A 21,599-nucleotide genomic window follows, 5' to 3' on the forward strand; every position below is an offset into this window, starting at 1 on the left:
TTTGTTGTTTTCAATTAAATTATATTATTTTAATTTGACAGGTTTGATGTCGAGTTAATTCTAACTGTTAAAAGCTTAACCCACTACCTCAACCAATTTAATATCTGGTTCAATTTTTGGTTCTTTGATTAGAATAGAACAATTAGACCAAATTATAATTCATTACAATGACATTAATAAAAACAAAGGTGCAGCCCAGACAAAGAAAATACATGAAATATTAGGTTAAAATGCAAATTTACGTCCAAAATTTTCAATTACAACCTGAAAGTCTTTTTAAAAATATTATTATGATTTTAAACTTTCAAAGCAAATTAGCTCCCAAAATCCAACGCTCATGAGCTTCCAGGATTAATACTACTACAAATCTAGTTGGAAGAGAACTACAAATTTCTAAACGCAAGAATCAACCCTTTGGAAATTATATTTTGAATGATATTTAGAGTACTTTGAATGCTTTGCTTTCTCTTTGTATCCGCAAAAAAAAAAAAAAAAAGAGTACTTTGGATGCTTTAACCTATGCTTTACAATCTAGTGATCCACAAACATGCTCATATTGAGGAAGAGAACTTGAGCATACCTATAGAAATCATTTCTTAATGATCTCATACCTTTCATCATGCAGGAAGCTATAAAAGAAAAATAATAGACCAAGAAACTGGGAATGAGGACACGCACAATTCCCCATCCATGAATATAGGGCCTAATTCAAACGAAGTTTGTAAGTTTCATCAGAGAGTGATCCTTTACTATAATGCATTCAAGAGAAAGTATCAAGAGAATAAAAGCATAAATAAGATTCACATTCTCTTCATATCTACTTTCTAGTTTCTCTCTCTCTCTCTGCCTGTGCATTTAACAGCTAGAGTATCGAGAGAGGACGTGCATAAATTGCCAAAAAAATGTAGCAAACAAAATTGCAGAGAGTCAAGTAAAGAAATTTAACAACATCCCAAACTATTCACGAATAAACAAGGTATGAACCACAAATACATTTCACAGCCAGAACATAAAATCCACTTCCCTACTCACTTGTGATAATAACGGGCATTGTTTGCATCCTTTAAAACCTTGCATCAAAAAGGAGGATTTGCCTTAAATGTTGAATTTCGTTGGAACTGTATCAAAGTCGTCCATGTCATATCTCTGTCGCTCTCGTCCAGCCTGATAATGAGGTAACCCTTGTCAGTGATCACATCAAAAGTGAGTTGAGATCACAGGACAAGAATAAACACAATTCTCACCTTTGATAAGTAAATCTGATCGCATGAAATACGTTCATCCATCGCTGTTAGCTTCCTTGACAGTGCCATTATTCTGGGAATTAATTTGGAAATTAGATAAGCACAAACAAATGACATGAAATCAGCCTAGACAGAAAGCACAAAGAAAAAGCTCAACTGCGACAGTGGCAGCATATTCACACCCAAGGATTGTATATAAAAAGGCTCATAAGTACAGGAAATAAGGACAACATGCTTAATTGGCTTAACACTTGACATAAATATAGAAGTGTACCTGTGGATTGATGAATCAATATGCTCAATCATCTCACATGTTTTATACTGCTCAGGATCCTCTAGGAATCTGACCATTCCATCCTTCTGGTTGATTGTTGCATATATCTCACCATCCTGAATCTGTAGTTTGAAAATATTTTATTAGTGGTACAACGTCTATTCCTCATGGCAAGTATTAATAAACTTGGCAGTTTGACGGTCACCATTTGTAGCACATGCATCTCTGCCTCCTTAGGGCTGTTTAACTGCACTGTGTTGGCTATATCTTGTAGAGAAAGTGTCAAGTATGTCTGAGTCAATCTCTGAATATTTCGCTTATACATGGATGATACAACCTGCTTAACCAGGCCGAGGTTGTTATCCTGAAACCAGAATGTTTTTGGGGTTATGCAAAACCAGAAATATTCTTAGAGATATTATCATGTCATAAGAATATATAACTAGAGAGAATGCTTCAGTCAAAATGCTTGATGCTTTGGTGGAAAAATAGTCACAAATGAACTTACAGATTCAAACTTCTCAGCATTTGACTGGACATAAGTCTCTAACTCTGCAATTTTCCCAGTCCCGTAAGCATTTGCGAGTTCAATGTAAGGCTGCTCAAATCAAAAGCAATCAAATACAGGAATACAAGAATACAAGAATGACCAAAAACTGTAGCTAGCTGTTAGCTAAAGTAGAATTAATTAACCCCCCCGGGGGGGGGGGACAAATGACAAAAACATGTAAAATTAGTAAGGATTGCTTCCCTTTAAGCTGATAGCACCACAAAATTATGTAGAAGACCTATAAATAAAATTCTATCGAACAAAGCTACAAATTGATTTCAAGGGTGGTTCCCGAAAACAGCAACCTAAGCATATTGCAGCGAGGGTTTCTCAGAAGATTCCTCTATAATGCCCATCATACTAGTTATTTGCCATAGGTGTGCCAGTTCCTCTATGTTTTTTTCTTTTTTCTTGTTTTTTCCCCTTTTAAAGCTGTGTTTACAAAGCCCTAAGAAAATAGTAAAATAGATAATATTTTGAACTTATAATGCCTACCTTATCATGTTATGTTAAACAAAAAAGGTAGAACGGGCTTCTCAGGCAGTACTATATAGTTTTTGGGGCCTGGGCTTCTAGTCAGACTCCTTGATGTGCTTAAGGAGCCCAACTTTCTCCATGTAAAAGTAGCCAGAGGTTGCTGCTTCGGTGCCATAGTGAAGCCAACAACTTTCATGATATCAGAGATGCTAGAGCTACTTGGTGCCTTGCCTCAACACCCAACAACAATGACCCAAGACATTCCAAATCACCCAATTAGGAGTGGCTAGAAATCGGGGGCATAGGATGGATTAGGATGGTTTTGAACACGAGATCAACAGTTAAGATGCTCAAACCATTTCATCCTATTCTATCCCGCTTCTAAACCATCCTCCCAATCATGCCAAACAAGCAAGTAAAACCACAGATAGCACCACACACACACACACACACACACACACACACACACACACACCAGAGAATTAACTAGGGAAAGCCTTGCAATGCTTAAAAATACAAGAATTGTATTATCGCATAATTGATTTAAAAAGTAATAGGCTTGATCCTTGCAATGCATAATTTAGCAGGATCTTTTTAAATATGCTACAAAAATGAAGTGCTACAATGCTAATAATACCTGACAAAAGCTCTTTAGGTTCCTCTGAGCTACTGAAGAAGCATATTTAGGAAGACTGGTAGAGAACTGCCACCACATTTATAACAGGTCAACAAACATAAAAAGGATAAAAAGAGGGGAAACATTGCAGAAGCAAAGCTCAATTGGCCATGATGAAAAATTGCAAAAAGAAAAGCGCGTATCACCTAATATTTTAAATGAGAAGCAGAGGGCAACATTTGAAACTTCATCTCAAAAAAGACCGCCTACAAATCACTTTTTACCATTTCCTTTTTAAGAACAGTGGAACATGAATTCTGACTAAATATATGAAGAGCATCACAGATCACAGATTGCAGTAAACAATTCATGGTCCTTCATCCAATTAGCTTTCAAGTTGAAATGGTCCTTAAAAAATGTAAGTGAGATATGATTTCTATAAGCCATCCCAACTTAAGAGAGCTGGAACGCAATGCTTACCTGTCCATGGCGAATGAGAGAAACCAATATATACTTTTTGTAAGCTTCAACAGCAATAGCATTTGTTGTAGACATTGGAGCAGTTACAACCTAGAAAGCAACGCATAAGCTACTAAGCACAAGGTTACAATCAGAAAGAATTATGACCGATATAAGCAATAGCTTTAGTGTAAATGACCTACATTATGCAAAAGCTCCAAAGCCTTTTGGAAGTGCTTCTGTCCAATGCATATCATACCTCTAATACAAATTCAAAAGTCAGACAGGGGCAAATTCCTCACTGTTGCCAAAGAATTCATGACCAGAAGCATAATCTAAACCACAGTGTTGATGCATTAATGATTGAATTCGTAAGTTTAAAACTGATCCACCAACCCTTCTCAATTATTTTGATTAAAACTAAGACTAAATCAGAGGAAATTTTCCAGATTTAAAGTGGCATGGAATTGCAGGGTCTGTGGCAACTAGAAGACGCAAGTCAAGGTTTGGCCAGAAGAAACTGGTACATGCCAATACAGATACTTGATACAGCACAAATCATAAAAGTCACGCATTAACAAAGATAAATCTTTAGTTTTGCCTCTTTGAAATTAAATTTATAGTCCAATTTTGACTAAATTGAATCTCAAATTTGATATAAAGTTTTCCTGTGGCTGTGGTGGCCACGTCATTTCTTTTTTTGCCCTCTCTCTTTACATCCTTCCAACTATGTCGTGATTTTCACTTTACAACAATAAAAACAAGTCAGTTTCTCAAGCACAAATTTTCTTAGTATCAACATGTCAAAAGCCTAAAATCTATGGGCACACTGTGTGCATATGGGTTTCCATAATTGATGTCAAGAGGAAAAAGGTTCTCTAGCACAAGTGTGAATCCAGATAGGAGCAAGTGAAATAAAACATAATCAATGTTGAGATAAATCCACACAAAAAACTCTACCCAGACCCCCCCCCAAAAAAAAAAGAGAGAGAGAATGTAAACAGTGGGAAATGAGCATACCCATAATAACAGTAGAGAAAAAGGTCTTTTGGTTGGTCTACTTCAAAAATATCATCCTCTAATATTGATAGACCAGTTTTGTAACACTTTGCCAACAAGCAAAGCATAAGAAACTCTGGATGGAGAGGAGTCAAGTGTTCAGTAGAGGTCTGAAGTTTCTTTAGAGCAGTCAGCATAGGAGCAACACCCCGCATGGGGGTTTGAAGTAGCATCACTTGATCCTTGAACCTCTTGCATAGAGATATGACTGCAAAAATGAACAAACTAATACATTATAGATAGAAAGAATAACGGCAGCAATGGTTCAATACTATAATGAAAATGTAACAGGAGAGAAAATTGAATACATTTATCAGGTATGGACCGAATTTGTTCTGCCGCACAAGCATCAATAAACTGATGGTGATTGGAACTACTGTCTCTGCTTGCTCTTTTGTAACTGGACCAGCTGTAGATGCCTCTCTGTCAACATAGGTGTATATTCAAGGAAAATGTTTACATCTTCCAATGAGAAACAACTGCAACTTAATTTGACTTACAAAGTGACACTATGCATCACATTATCGGCTTCCATAGCTAGGATTCATAGACATAATCATCTTTACAACCACCACTATGAGGTGACTGAGGGAATCATATCATATCCGACTGGTTATAGTGAATGAAGAGAAAAATAAACTTACAACTTGTAATTCTGCCAAGCACAGTGCCTTGTTTACAATCTCTGAGGAATTAAACAGGAATGGATTATCTTGGAAAGAAAACAGTATCTTAAATCCTCAGGAACAACTTTCAAATCATTGATCACTTGACAAAGCAGGGCTTCGTTAAGTCATAATTACGTTTTTAAAGGTTCATAGCCACTCTTTAATTTTGTTGTTGTTCCATAATTGGAAAATATGTTTGTTAGCACTTAGGAATTCTGAAATTAGTAATTCTCCTAATGCAAATCAAATAAAAGGGATGGTCTTCGATTCTTTACTTCTTTACCACAGCCAGCCAAAGGCTACATTTTCCTTCACTTGTTTGAGAAACACAAATAAAATCATGATTTCATATTTGCACTTCACAACACTAAACCCTAACTCATTACGAAACATATCAAACAAACGAAACATAAAATCACTGAAAAAGAAAACTGCGCAATAATTTCCAAAGACAAAGCAAACAAAAGAGCGTCGGCTAAACTTAGACTTACAGGATATACAGAAAACCAAGAGAGTGCTTGGAGGGGTCAAGTTGACTCAGAACAGCAGACAAGCGAGTCGAGTCAGTGCGAAGCAAGTCATCGGAAGCCTTCAAGATGCCGAGAAGACGAGGTATGTCGGAGTCAGAAAGTCCTACAATTTGGGCAACGAGTTGTTCAAGCGGGTCCATCAATGCTGATTTACTCGCTCACTCTCTATGCGTGCAAGTTGCAACCACTGTGAATTGCTTAGCTTCCCTCCCTGTTCCTGCCCTTTCCGTGCTTCTTTCCTTGCGTTTTTCTATTGTGAGACCGAGTTGGGCGATTCTACTCAGTGGAAGCGGGCAGATTTTTTTTTTTTTAAATGATGGCGTGGGCAGATTTAGAGTTGGGCTCGACCCAAACCCATAATTACATATGGGTAACCATTAAATATTGAAATTTTTTGTTTAGCTGCATAGCTCTTGTGAGTTAAAATCTCATTCTCGGTATAAGAATCTTGTTTAGTAAATAATTTGTAAGTGTTTTCTGAGCTTAAAAGCAAATTCTAACTCTAATAAACTCTGAATCCAATTCACTTAAACTACTTTTTGAATACAAAAGTAAATATTGAAATTTAACTTCTATATAAAATTAAAAGGAAATTAATTTTTTTATTGAGACGTGGTTATAATTTTCTCTTTTAGCTTTCTTTTTAAGCAAAAATTTTCTCTTTTGATTAGTATGTTGTCACCAACTAATTATTAAAGGATTAAGTTGTTTATATTGTTTTTCAATTACACATACCATGTATTTTTTTTTATATAAATTTATAATTAAATACTATTATTTCTGATTCTTAATATAAAAGATAGTTGATTCATTTGAATAGGTTAAAAAAACTAGTTAAGTTAGTTATTTGTAATAAATAGGTGTTATCTTTCTTAGAATATCTTTACTAATCAAATGTATTAGCTAGAACTATCATTATTAGAAGGACTATCTTGAGAAAAAGTGAATAAGTATAAGAGACAAAGTGGATTGGAGTTTTATATTTAAGATCAAAATAAAAGTCAAACTAATTCTAGCGAATAAACTTGATACCATTTTAAGAAAGACAATATCTATTTATTACAAATAACTAATTTAAACTTTTTTTTTAATTTATTCAAATTAATCAATTAGATTTTATATTTAGGACCGGAAGAAACAATAATATTTTCAAAAATATGACACACCTTGACATAATCTTCTTTGCCTCGCGTTCATTCAGTTTTTCAATCAACAACTGCCACCTGGATTCAATGAACACATCATCGTTTAACGGCGTTGCTCCTCCTCATCACCGTCACAAGCCGCACAACCCCGTTTGGCGCTAAACAAGGAGCTACAGCGGCAATTAATGCGTTGAGGAGATCAAGAACAGGGACAATGATCCGGTGTCTTCCCCCCCCCCCCCCCTGCTTTCTGGGATCTCTTCTCTGCTATAAACGCAAAACAAACCACGTCTAACATTAATAATCTCTTTAATAACTCTCCTTGATTAGTTTTTCTGCTACTTAGCTCTTTGCTTGCTACATTTTAGTCACACAAATCATATCTATCGGCATGTTCTGTTTCCGCATAAGCAAAATCCTCTTTTGTTCTTAAAAAAATTCTATCTTTTTCTGCATAATTTTTTTTTCCCGGATCCTTCACATAATTTTCTCCGTGGACAAAAATTAGGAACTGAAACGTGATAATCAACTAAACAGGCCTAGGAAAAGACAGCCATACGAGTTAGTTCAAGTAATTCTTAGCGCAACTCTCACCCCTACCCTATCACTTTCCCGGCCACCAAATATGTTCATTTATGTCAATTGCCTACTGGATCCCAAACTTAAGAGACCTATTGAAGTGCAATCACTCTTATTATCCGCTAGGTCCCAGATGCTTCATTTCTCTCTCCCCTCTTGGTTGAGGTTGCAATTTTAACTTTGAATTCTTGTAATTAAGTTAAGTTTATTGTCTCTTGGAGGTGGCTAAGGGGAGAGGGGTTGCGCTTCTTTCTGGGTAAAGTCATGGCTTTTGGGGGCCGTCTTCTGTAATGGGCTTTTTTTTACTAAAATACGATAAACAGTAAAACTATTTATCAAAATACTGTATTTTTGAAACTATTAACCAATATGCTACGCTTAAAATCGTTCTTGGCAAGAATGATTTTCAAATTACACACAAGTCATTCTTGGCGTGAACGATTTTATAAATCATTCTTAGCGTGAACGATTTCACTTTTTCCTATTCACCCCCATGCGTCTGAATTGCTGCCAATTATGCATGCAAAACCATGCGTCTGAATTTCTACTAATTATGCATGCAAAACCAATCAATTATACGTTTAAATTTCTGCCAATTATGCATGCAAAACCAACCAATTATGCGTGCAAGAGCAACTAATTATGCATGCTCTATAAGCATCTCTGACATAGCATGCGAGAATCCTGTGAGGCTACAGCTATGGCTTTATATATATTATATGTGAATTCATTCTCTTCATGCCTTGCGCTTCATTGCTCTTCACTTCTTCTTCTTCTTCTTCGCCAAGTTCTCTTTTCTTCTTCTTCTCACTTGTTGTTTCATTTTCATTATTCTCCTGTACTATTATTTTTTCACTCTTGTTTCCAAACAAGACAGGCTCTTTTACTGTTGCTGTGGGTATGTTGTTTCTCTTCTATTTTTTCTTTTAAAAAATTTACAGTTGTGATATATATACAATTTGATTTTTCATCCATACTATCCTTGATGAGTTAATATTTCATTGTTCTAATTTTAAGAAAGTGAGTGGTGGGTTCAACAATCTGGAACATTTATACTCTTTCTAAGCTAGGTGCCTCTTATTTTAATGGTAAAACTATCATCTGCTATATTGTTTTAAGATATTAAGATTTTGATATAAGCTCCATTTTTTCTTGGTATATGATTATTATTTTTTCTTATGAAAGTATACTTCTCAATAAGTTTAAATTTGGTAAGATAAAACTGAAAAATAATTATATATGCCCTAAATATCAAATATGTGGTATATATTAAGTTGGTAAATTAAAAAAAAAAAGTCTTCTACCCACTTCTAATGAACCATTGCTTTCATATATTTTTTAGGTAAAAATAAGGTGTAAGTAAAATTGAAATGAATGAAGAGCACTCATAATTTCTTTTTTTCATTTTGCCTTTTCCATGCTATTTGTTATGTTGTATTTTTTAATTGATGATGACATGTCATAATATGAGTGTTTTAAATCAAGAATAAAATACTCTGACTGTTCTTCTAGTTTGCATCAATTACATAGATCTTTCCTCTATTTTAAAAGCATACAGTTTAGTCCAATTAGTTAACACTGTTAATAGGAGTATTATAAAAGATTCTAAAAATATTATTTTTAACTGAAATTTATATTAAAATAAAATTTATTTACTATTTTACTTTTGATTCTAATAAAGTCTTAAATTATATTTTTATAGTTACATTAATTTCAATCAGTTAAGGCAAACATAAAAGATTTGATTAAAATTTTAACTAATTTTTTATAATAAATATATATTTAACTAATTATGTTTATAAATCTTTGTAATAAAGAAGTGTTTAAAAGTTTTGAATTATAAATTGAAATAACTTATAAAATATTTTAAACTTATATCATTTAAATTCTATGATAAATAAAAACTAGGAATTTGAAATATATTTTTACAATTTAAAAGAAATCAAAGTAAATAATTTTTAATGAATGTGATAAACTAGAGAAAAAATATTTATTTTTGAACCCTTCTTTCAACCCAATGGTCTAAAAGATTTTAGTCCAATTAAATGTTTAATTTCATGCAATAAATTAATATTTGTTAAATTAAATTTTACAAAAATAATGAAATAATAAATAGGTATTGTAAGGTATAAATAATATATATGTGTAAAATAAAAAAAATCTTCATCATATGTTATTATTAAAATAATATTACAAGAAAGAATTTTAATATTAAAAAATATATGTTTAATGTATTTTATATAGTGCAATAATATATTTATTAATACTTGATGTAAATAAAATTATAGAAATAGAAAAAAAAACAAAAGGAAAAAAATCTCTATTTCTTAAACTTATTTATTTATTTTAATTGCAAATAAATAATTTACAAAAAATGATTAAAAAGTTCTGAAAATTACTAAATTTGTAATCAAGTTTGTTTACTATACTTTAATAGATTTTGACAATAATAGCAATAACACATCTTTTATAGTAGTTTCTAATTTAGAATTATGCAGTTTTCGTGATATATTTTTTTCCTTTAGATATGGATTTCATTATGTGTTTGATTATATAGGATATTCTGAGCTAATAATAAATATTGATTTTGCAAAAAAGTAATGGTATAGTGGAGTTAATTTATTTGTATAACTTAATCTTACTTGACTAATGATTATAATGAAATGATTAGGAAGTAGAATGGATCATAGAAAGGAATTCGTGTGTGTATTCGCAAATAGACAAATTTTTAATGGCCCAACCGATGTAACATTTGAGTCTAATAATGTGAAAATGATCAAAGTTGATGAAAACATTACCTTGGACAAATTGAAGCAAGTTATCAGACGAAAGTTGCGACTTCCTCCCCATCAAAACGTGACAAATTTAGTATATAGGTATCCTACATGCATAAATCCACCACAATACCAAGTATGCAATTTGGAAGATGATACAGATATAAAACAAATGTGGCAAGTGACTAGAAGATTTTCAACTCAATTAACATGTGCAGAGTTGTATGCTAACATATGTGATTTACCAGATAATGGCCATGTTGAGTCACAACCAATAGGTGATTATGTCGAAAATATGCCCCCATCAAGTAGCAATAAGGTGAACATGATGGAACAAGAATCTATGTTTAGTGATCACATGGAAAGTTTCCAACCATTTGAACTCCTCATAGATGGTGGGAACATTATATCATCATGTTCTCTTCTTCACGTAGAAGATATCATGGATGAATCAGAGGATGAGGAAGAATATGATTCTTATTTAAATGCTGGTAATGGGGATGATAATGCTGACAATGACAATGAATATGACGAGATGAATGAGCAAAATCAGGTTGCAAATGCTTCCTTGTCACAAGTTCATGTTGAGTCAGTTACAACTCCTGAATTTGGTGAATTAGAAGATATTCTGCGTGTTAGTGATAATGAAGAGTTAAATGTTGGGAAAATATTTAGCAATGTCCAAGTTTTAAGACGTGCAGCCAAGCTATATTCTGTTCGTGTTCATCATACATTTAAGGTATATTATTCTTGTAAAAAGTATGAAGAATATCATTGTGTTAACTATGGAGAAAATTGCAATTGGAGAGTGAGGGCTTGCAAAAAGGAAAGTGAGAACTATTGGCAAATTACAAAATATGGGGGGCCTCACGTATGCTTGAGCACGTCATTAACTCAAGACCATCCAAAGTTGGACGCAGGTGTTATATCATCCTGCATTGTGACAATGGTAACTAACAAACCAGATGTGAAAGTGTCACAAATTATTGAGAGGATGCAATCAATGTTTGGTTATACTGTGTCATATAGAAAAGCATGGAAGGCAAAACAATTAGCAATTGCGATTGCTTTTGGAAATTGGGAGACCTCATATTCCTTGCTCCCAAGATGGTTAGCTGCAGTTCAACACTTCATGCCTGGGTCATGCATATATTTTTCAAACAAACAATACTCTCAAATCAATACAAATGGTCAACCGATTGAAATGTTTCATCGTGTTTTTTGGACATTCAAGTCATATATAGATGCATTTCTATATTTAAAGTCCATTATACAAGTTGATGGAACATTCTTATATGGAAAATACAAGGGCGCATTGCTTATGGCAATATCACAAGATGGCGATCGAAATGTTGTGCCACTTGCATTTGCTATAGTTGAAGGGGAAACAAGATCTGCTTGGGCATGGTTCTTACACCTTGTATGCCAATGTGTTGTAAAAGATAGAACAGGAATTTGCTTAATTTCAGATAGACATCGTTCAATTTTTTCTGCTGTTGCTCAACCCCAAGTTGGATGGCAACCACCACATGGACATCATATTTTTTTGTCTACGACACATGACTTCAAATCTTCACAAAGCACATGGAACAAATTGGTTAAAAGAGAAGTTTATAAATATCGGTGAGATTCCTTGTGCTTTTTATGATCTTATAACTATATGATTTTATAATCATTCTAACCAGTGCTAATAATAATATGTAGGGTATGCTTATGAACATGTTGTTGACGGAGAATTAGCAAAAATAGCATTGCGCCATACTCCTGCAGCTAGATGGATCGGAGCCATCCCAAAAGAGAAATGGTCACGTGCATATGACCTTGAAGGTCTTCATTTTGGACACATGACAACCAATCTTGTAGAGTGCATGAATAATGTATTTAAAGGTGTTCGAAATCTACCAATAACAGGTTTAGTTAAGGCAACCATGTGTAGAGTCAATAATTATTTTGTCAAACGTACCCAACAAGTTCATGCTCAAATTATGGTTGGTAAGGTATTTTTCGAGACAATGACAAAGAAGTTAGATATAGCAACGCAAAGTGCATCTGCGTGTGTAGTTTGAGATTTTAACAGAATAGCAACATCATTTGAGGTTATGGAGCCATATAATGTTCGATGTCATCAATTTCGTTGGTGTTGCAAGGTGAATTTGATTGACAGAAAATGTGATTGTGGAGAGTTCAAGCAGAAAAGTTTTCATGTATGCATTTCATTGCTGCTTGTGCACGAATAAGCATAAACCATTTACAATATGTGGATCCTATTTTTCGGTTGGAAACTATGCAAATGGTTTATAATAATGAGTTCTAACCAGTGGGAGATGAGATGTACTGGCCACAGATTGATTGTCCTCTTCTAATACCTAACCCATCAATGATTAGAGATAAATGACGTCCTCGCTCAAGTCGAATACGAAATGAGATAGATTGGACCACACCCAATGAACCTAACAAGTGTGGATTATGTCGACAAGTTGGTCATAACCGTTCTACTTGTCCACAAGGTGTAGCATCTCGACAATAAATTATGTATTTCACTTTTTGTAATAAAAACATTATGTTTTATGAAGATTATATTATAATTAGTTTGATTTCTTTTATGTTATTTGGAATTCGTCCTTTACCTTATACAGAGACATTTTAAAATGGCACAACTTCCAGAAGAGGTGATAAATCCTGGCCTAGAGGATAACTCTCTTTTGTACTTACAAACCCAACATATTTCTGAACATATGTGGAATGATAATGTAAGTAAAATCTATTTCTTATATATTATTTCATTGATGTTTCTATAATAATATTTTTTCCCTTTTCCACTGTAGGTTAATAGGGTCCTACACACTAGACGAGTCATACACGCTAATCAAATAATTAACCCACCTAATCAAATAATTGAATATCTTATATTAGCTAGATTTTATGATGCTGTTCGAGTAGGACAGTTTGATTATGATCGAGGTTTGGTCTCAGCACTTGTTGAAAGGTAGCGTCCTGAGACTCATACATTTCACACTACACGTGGAAAATGCACTATAACATTAGAAGATGTAGCTAAACAATTGGGCCTTCCATGTGAAGGAATGACAGTTATTAGCCGAACTGGCTTTAATTGACAAGACATGTGTGAATGTTTTCTAGGTATTAGACCATCTGCAGATAGACTATGTGGGCAGCGACTGCTTATAAGTTGGTTGGAAGAGAACTTTAATCACCTACCTGATAATGCGGATGATGTATAAGTTCAACAATTCACTCGTGCATATATCCTCAGGTTGATTGGTGGATATCTCATGCCCGATAGATCGGGTAGCAGGGTGTATCTAATGTACCTTCCACTACTTTTTGATCTTCAAGAAGTTGGAAAATATAGTTGGGGATGAGCAGTTTTAGCTCACCTATACAGAGAATTGTGTAATACTACTAACCCAACTAAGGATGGGATTGGAGGATGCTTATCATTACTTCATTTATGGGCATGGGATCGTTTTCCTATGCTAGTACCACAACAACCTAGGTATCTAGATCCACAATCTGATATCTACCCTTTCTTACCTCCTTTGGGTTTTAGGTATGCTAAATTTATTCACTAACTATTTGTTATACTCTTATATTATTAAAATTATATAATTTTTAACATTACTTTTTTGCAATAATAGATGGAAAAATGTGAGACAAAACCCACGTCCACTTGCTGCGTCTTTAATCCGATATAGGAGCTTTTTGGATAAAATGACCGATGATGAGATAATATGGCAGCCATATGAATCTCTTTATGTGCGCCAATTGATTCCTGAGTATTGCTTGACAACACCTGAAATTTGGCGTGCTTCAATTCCTTTAATATGTTTTAGTATTATAGAATGACATTATCCTGACCGTGTACTACGGTAATTTGGTCATCAGCAACCAATTCCTTCCATGCCTGTTCATTTGAGAAATTACCACACGATCCAATTACGAGGTAGAACAACTACAAATTGGATTGACAAATACGCAGACTTCATTCAAGCATGAGATAGATGGCCACATGTAATTGTTAATGCTCCTATAGCATTTGATGAACTTGATCGAACATCTCAGTACATGCAATAGTATTGGAGACATACAAGATGATGGATTCAACGTATTAGTGGCGATACAGGTCGTACGGTAAGTTTTTCATTTTTTTCACCATTAATATTATTTCCTTTTACACAAAAAGTGTTATTATCTTATATCTTATTATTTTTTTCAGTTTGACATAGTAGAGGAGCTATACAGGCTTTCAATTAATTCTCGTTCAACATGTCCTAGTTGTGTTGATTATCGAGATAGAGTTGCTCGCGACCAACGTAACATTTTACTTGCACTTAGAGAACAACGTTTTAATGTGAACCCTCAGCTTGTTCCACCAACAATTGAGTTGCTTTAGCCACAAATTCCTCGTGATAGACCGAGCAATCGATGCGGTGGTTACTTGTCTACCCAACTTATCATTGAAAATGAAAATACAAGAGAACATGAACCTTCAATTTTTACTCAGGCTTCTGACATATCACCGTCACCATCACCCCCTTTCATCTCTGTCGATCCTACACAACTTGAGTCTCATTACATGGCACCCTCATCATCATCCCCTTCCAACTCAGCCAATCCTTCTCAATTTCAACCATTCATGACTTTATTAGATAATCCTGCATTATTTTCAGTTGAATACAATGCTTCTACTTTTGAACATGGTGGACCATCAAATGAAGCATTTGTCACTCCTCGACAATCTATACATTTAAATGAATCACCTTGGTTTGATTTGAACACGCCAACTACACAAACAAATGAGACATTTGAATCTCAAGAAATTGACATACACCAACAACGCCCACAACGTATGAGAAGAAGGCCAAGATATGATATAGGAAGTCACTATTAGTAAGGTGGATAATTTTTTCTTTATAAACTTAAACTTTATTTATTACTTTTTATTTTTAATCTTATACTTATTTTACAATTAGTTTTAATATCATTATAACATTTTTCTCTCATTATATAGTCATGATTTTGTCATTCAAATGATTGATAAATTATTATACTAATCATTTTAATCAGGAGAGAAGGGGAGAAGTCATTCAACAGCAGATGAAGTTTTGAAGTTGTTCACCAGAAGAACGATTTTCATTCACCTCATGCACATCAAGGACAGATTATGAAGAAGTTGTTCACAAGATAAATGACTTTAAAAATTATTCACTTGAAACCTGATTTTAAGTGTAATATATTAGTAAATATTTTTAAAAGTGCAGCATATTGATATATAATTTTACTGTTTGTAGTATTTTGGTAAAAAAGCCTGTCGTGTGGCATTTGTTCGATTTGACAAGAAATCAAGTATTGGGCATGGGCCTTTTATACCTGTGACCAAAATAATAATAATAATAATTTAGTCTTACAAATTAATTGCTACAATTAAAAATTTACAATCAAAACATAACTTTTCTTATTATGTACTGTTTGGTATGAGAAAGATAAAAAGAAGAGGAAATGATAGAAAATTTCATCAATCTCTATTTGAAAAAAAAAATAAAAAAACTGGGGTTTTCAAATTTTAATCCAATATAAGTCAGATGAAATAATATTTACTATAATGTTGTAGCCTCACGGGAGCATCGTCGTGCATGCAAGGGTGAAATCGTTCTTGGCGTGAACGATTTCTAAAAACGATTTCACTTTTTGATTTAAAAAAATTTTAAAAGTGAAATCGTTCACGTCAAGAACGACTTGTATATAATTTGAAAGTCATTTTTGTCAAGAACGATTTTAAATATAGTATATTAGCAAATAGTTTCAAAAGTGTAATATTTTAGTAAATAATTTTCCTGTTCATCATATTTTGGTAAAAAAGCCTCTGTAATGAAATTGTATGTTGAATTGTTGATTGGAAATGACTTGGGGCTGGCAAGCGGATATGGGGTAAGCGACGCTGTCATATGACGATGTGTTTAATAAATCCAATTGGCAATTGTTGATTGGAAAACTAGATGAAGTGCAGACAAGGAACTGAACTGAAGTTAAGTTTTCTCCATTAAATTAAAATATCCCCCACAATTGAACGACTCCCCGACCACCGGAATCAACCGCCGCAAAATCTCTGCCCAAAGCAGAGTAGCGCCAAGGACGCAAGCGCACAGTCATCGGCCATATCTCCGATCTATCAAACGCCAAGGGTGTTCCAACAGAAATACTCACACGACTTCACAATCGATACTTCTGGCTCTTATCTGACACGCCTTCATTTCTTTGCTTTCTCTTCCCCAGTAATTTCCCATTGCTCGCTCAATGTTTCGGTTCCTGGGTTCAGGGGAGTACTCGGAAAAAATGCACAGCACGAGTGATCTTTCATACCATCAAATCTGCTAACACCAAGGCAATCCATCACATCAAGGCTAACTAAGGCAGTTGAAGCTTCCGCCATTCAGGCCTCGGCTTCCACCGTAAGCTTTCTGCCACTTTTCTATCCCGTCGATTGCTTCTTTTCTACGGTGCTTGGTTTTTCCGGATCGTAATTCTGATTTCTCAATCAACTACTCATGATTCGGGAATTTCTGGACGCTTGAGAAGGTAATCTTAGCTGTGTACATCTCTGTCAGCTTACTTAATTCATCAATTCCTAGCTCCACATATTCGATTTCCTGTCGTATTCACACTAGGCTTGTCCAAGTGATCTTAAGAAAGTTTTTTCATCGTCGCGTGATCTTATAAAGATTATGTTTGATTGGCCGATAGCTATATTTCCGTTATATGACTCAAGTTCATTTGCCAAGTTTTGGTTATAAAAGGAATACTGTTGCTCCAGGCTTATCAGAACCTCAATTTTGTCTGCAGTTCTCTATTTCATTTCTGAACTTACCAATGTAATAGATGGCAGTGCTTTGATTGTATTGATATGCTATCTCTTTCGTTAATTTACTGAAATAACTTGTTTTTCAGGGAATGATTGTTATGTTGTTTTCTTCATTAATGTGAACTATGAAAATCTTTTTGAGAAGCTTTGGTATATCTAAACTCTAGTTTGTTTCTTTACTGCTCGTTGAAATCACTTGTCCGTGCCTAGAACTACTATAGCTGCAAATTCAATTTTGGTTGGAATCCAATCGAACAGATTAGTAAAATGTACAGAATCCTAATGAAATGCCTAAAGAAATCTTGTCAGCCATATCTTTGCCAACAAATTTGAAGATAAAAATGCTTACAACTTTACCTCAGGCTTGGTGCAGAGTATAGGGCCGCAATCGTGATGTTAAATTCAATCAGTTTTTAGAATCCAAGTAACCTTCAGACATCAATATAGTAATTTAATCCAATCCGAAGGCTATTAGGATCAGCACTCTGGTATTTCAGCATTTGCTTTCCTAGTTTTCTTTCTACCTTCATAATTCTTTCCTTATTTTATCTGAGAACTACAGTTAGCTGCAAATTCAATTTCGCTAGCAATCCAATCAAGCACACTGTTTGCTGCAAATTCAGTTTTGGTTGGAAGCCAATCAAGCACAGTAGTAAAATGTACATGGTCATTTTGAAATGCCTAAATTAATTTTGTCGGCCATATAATAACCAACAGGTTGGAAATAAAAAGGTCAGAATGGCTGATGTTAAAATTTTGTAAAATTCAATCTAACTCTATGAATCCAAGCAACTTTTCAAATATAATACAGGATTAGTATGTGTTTTCTTAACACGTTTGAATCGAATCACCCTTGTGAAATTCACAGAAGATGCAAGGGGTTTTATGCAAGGTTTTTTTTTTTTTTTTCCTCCTTAGTTTGATCTAATCCAAAGTAAAGGATTTTATGATCAGTTGTTATGTAATCATAGAAAGAATAAATGATTTGGGTGTAGGGCTGGTTACTAAACCTATAAGCCATGTGGGTTAATAATGGCTCACTAATTCAATAAGGCCGAAGGGTAGTTTAGACAGTCTTTAGTTAGATAACTGATAGGATGTAGATAAATAGCATCCTAACTTTTGTACATAAGTCAGTTGATCATCTAATGAATACTCAGGCAGATTATTCAGTTTCCTAGCTCTCTAGTCTTCTCCTTCTCTCTATGTTCCTCTGATTCCTTCCTCCCTCCTTCCCTTCTTCCTATTTTCTACAATACCACAGTATCAGTCAATCTCTCGTTGCTCCTAAAACAAGATTATACCTGATTTTCTCTTTTCCTTCATAATTTCTTTCTTTGATGTTATGGATATGATAACTGACCCATTTTTTACAGCAATTGCAGGGCTCTTGAATTTGCATAATTTCTTGATTCAAATGTGATGCCACTTGTGCATGTGAGAAGCTTAAGCAATTGAAAGGTTATAAGATGGAAAGTCCCCGCTCTGTCAATAGTCCTAGAAGAATTCTGAGTCTGTCAAAACAGCGTGTATCCTTTCAAGATTCAGATGACAAAACTGGGTTTGGGTTGTCTGGCGAGCATGGACCAAAGCCTTCAGAAGTTTATGGTTTTGTGGGATCCATAACAGTTGTTGTTGCTTCAGGTCATGTTTGATATAATGTTTTTGAAAAATATAGCTTTACTTGTTTCTTTTTATCCTTATTTTTAGTTCCTTTTGATTCTCTGACATTCTTAGAATACTTTCCTGTTTTCAATTGCCATTGAATGATGGTTGATATACCTTGATTTTATTTGCGAATTGTCTGAAATTGTCTTGCAAGAAGCTGTTTATTTTTAAGAAGTCAATTACTCTGTGTTTGGAAGTCAATACATTTATAACTGCATAGATAACTGTGCTGTATATGTTTCTAAAAATGAAATTCGGTTGATCAACTATGAGGTAGTTTAAATGTGCAGTAGTAGCTGGACCTCTTTGTGTTGCATGAAGTTAACCATCTACTTAAAATAAAGTTGGTTTACTTATCATTAGGGAGTTTAGGGGGAGAAAAGGGAAAGGCTCCTTAGAATTTGCAATGTATGCTGATATTTGGTGTCTGTGGGCATGAAATAATGCTGGACTTCATGGGATGATTTGTTTTAGCTTTGTTGAGGGCCATGAGATCTTCTAATCATTTGAGAGAGTTTCTCTGTTAGACATATTGAGAGACTGTTTGTTCCTGTTTAAGAAGTTAAGGTATCCTTTGTTTTGGTACTTCCTTTATACTTATCTCTATTAAAATGACAGTTTCGTTTACTTATTGTTATATGAATTTACAAGATGGGTGGTGGAAATGAAAAACAACATTAGAAGTTATTTGTGATCGCAACGTACTTACTGGGCTGAATGTTAAGTGTTGAAGGGACAACAAGAGTAGAAAGTTGAGATAGTGGAGATAAGGATATTGAGATAGATGTATGGTCATATAAGAAAAGACAATATGAATCGGTTAGTGTGGCATCTGTTGAGAAGAAAATGATAGAAGATTGTTTAAATGGTTCAAACATGTGCCCGAAGGCTGATGAGCACCAGTGAAGAGGGTTGCATAGATGATTTTTACTCTTTTGTCATACGTCGACTTATGGTTTTGTCACTCAATATTCTGGTGATCTTTGTTTGGAATTTTATGATTTTTAAATGTTTTTTCAATTTTCTTTATGAACAGTTATCTTCTTGATATGGGCGTATGTTCCTGAGCATTGGCTACATTCTATTGGGATCACATACTATCCTAGCAGGTTAGAAAGCCTGATGCATGATATGATTGGAAGCTTATGTCACTTTCAGGATTCCCTATGCTACATGTTGTAATTTGGATGAATGACAAACTAAAAAAGCCTGCTGCATGATATGATTGGAAGCTTATGTAACCTTCAGGATTCCCTATGCTACATGGAATAGTTTGGATGAATGATAAACTAACAAATTCTTTGTAAATAATCTCATATAAGACACATTTTGAAGTGGTTTTCTTTGGTTTTATTAAGGTAAGCTTCATTAAATTAACGTTCATTTAGCTGTTACATGAAGTAGGGCTTTGGGTTATGAAAAACTTGGGTCTCAACTCCTTTTTCTGGGAGTACTTTGTAAAGAAATACATGAAAAAGCATTGTCAATTCTGTTTTTTATGACGAAAAATATGCAGAATTTTAATCTTTTACTTTCCAGATATTGGGCTCTGGCTGTGCCAACGTATGTTATGGTGACCATTGTCTTAGGACTGGGATTCTACATTGGCCTCAACTTCATGTCAACACCTTCCCCTGCATCTTTGAACACAATCTATGGTGAGTTCCATGTTATTTTCTTTGGTGATACAGGCCTTTCTCCCTCATAAGCCTTTTGCCCTCGTCTGCTCAATGGATTACTCTTTGAGTATCTTGGGCATGTCAACAATTTTGACTGTTTGTTTTCCGACATAAGAAAAAAGGGATTCTGTTTTAAGGCCTTTTGGCAATGGAGGGTTTTATTTGGATTTTTCTGTTGTTAACACTTCCGTTGGCCATGTGATCCATTTGTTAAAATTTCATGAATAATTTTGGCATTTCTTAACTCAGATGAATTCAGCAGAGATCCCTCTTGTATTAATTGCTCTGGAGAGGGAGACGACAAGCCCATTGAGCCCATTTCAGATATTGATATCTGCAGAATCAACGATATCATGTTCAGAGATACAACCTCGTAATCCTTGGGGCATACTTGTCTTTGACGCTATGGTGGATTTTACCTCAAGCCAGGGGTGCCGCTGATTTGGCTTGTTGCATCTGATGGTTTCAGTGGTTAGACATGAAGATTAAGCTTCTCCATCTTTAGGACAGATTGGTTTTGAACCTGCTATTAGAATCTTTCTATTGCTCGAATCTTGTAATTTCTGTTACAAGCTAGTCTTGAGCATTGAGAATAACCATTCCGTATTCATACCCAAGGATTGCAGGTGTCTGGGCTCCTAGGAAGTCATAAGAACCGAGGGATTGTTTTGATTAACACATGTAAAAGTGACTTATTTCAATTGACTTTTACAAATTGAAGTTGAGCGAAAAATCAATAAGTGTAATGTAATGTATAAAAATCAGTTTCAGATGGCTTAAATAATTCCTATGTATTTGGATGTTCATCTCACTACACAACTAATTGGAAAATTATTTATTACTTACGTGATTATATCATATTGTTATGAATATTAAGAGTTTTCTGCGTATGTCTATTTCTCTTCTATCGCTTTATTTAAGCAGCTCCTGCTGCTCCTTCACTGTTTCATTATTTTTATAGTTTAAGTTTCATTCACATTCATAAATTTTATTATCC

At 34.3% G+C, this 21,599-nt stretch overlaps 2 protein-coding genes across 6 annotated transcripts; one reads left to right on the forward strand and one right to left on the reverse strand.

Annotated features, from left to right (window-relative positions):
- Positions 1-903: 903 nt before the first annotated feature.
- Positions 904-6,017, reverse strand: LOC114734627 (COP9 signalosome complex subunit 3-like). Its single transcript, XM_028922258.1, is given in 12 exon segments — positions 904-1,164; positions 1,245-1,317; positions 1,519-1,640; positions 1,724-1,882; positions 2,027-2,116; positions 3,183-3,248; positions 3,642-3,731; positions 3,824-3,881; positions 4,641-4,887; positions 4,988-5,041; positions 5,044-5,102; positions 5,839-6,017. Coding segments are annotated over 12 exon segments (1,266 nt in total). The 3' UTR covers positions 904-1,095.
- Positions 6,018-16,359: 10,342 nt separating this feature from the next.
- Positions 16,360-21,455, forward strand: LOC114734628 (phosphatidylinositol N-acetylglucosaminyltransferase subunit P-like). 5 transcript variants are annotated; one of them, XM_028922260.1, is made up of 5 exons: positions 16,360-16,845; positions 18,632-18,899; positions 19,960-20,032; positions 20,463-20,581; positions 20,865-21,455. In XM_028922260.1, exons 2-5 carry the CDS (start codon positions 18,725-18,727, stop codon positions 21,041-21,043), a joined length of 546 nt encoding a protein of 181 aa, XP_028778093.1. In that variant the 5' UTR covers positions 16,360-16,845; positions 18,632-18,724; the 3' UTR covers positions 21,044-21,455. The 5 variants fall into 5 exon arrangements, with proteins under 5 accessions (XP_028778093.1, XP_028778095.1, XP_028778092.1 ...); XM_028922262.1 differs by having other exon boundaries at positions 18,641-18,899; XM_028922259.1 differs by lacking the exon at positions 16,360-16,845 and adding an exon at positions 16,852-16,972.
- The last annotated feature ends 144 nt before the right edge of the window (positions 21,456-21,599 follow it).

The sequence above is a fragment of the Neltuma alba genome, unplaced genomic scaffold (assembly GCF_004799145.2).
Source record: "Neltuma alba isolate B1F8T4 unplaced genomic scaffold, ASM479914v2 tig00013120_pilon, whole genome shotgun sequence".
NCBI lineage: Eukaryota > Viridiplantae > Streptophyta > Magnoliopsida > Fabales > Fabaceae > Neltuma > Neltuma alba.

Coding starts and splice junctions, on each gene's coding strand:
- LOC114734628 (XM_028922260.1), top strand. CDS start 18,725: ATGGAAAGTCCCCGCTCTGTCAATAGTCCTAGAAGAATTCTGAGTCTG. Junction 20,033..20,462: donor ATCACATACTATCCTAGCAG/GTTAGAAAGCCT, acceptor TTTACTTTCCAG/ATATTGGGCTCTGGCTGTGC. Junction 20,582..20,864: donor ATCTTTGAACACAATCTATG/GTGAGTTCCATG, acceptor TGAATTCAGCAG/AGATCCCTCTTGTATTAATT.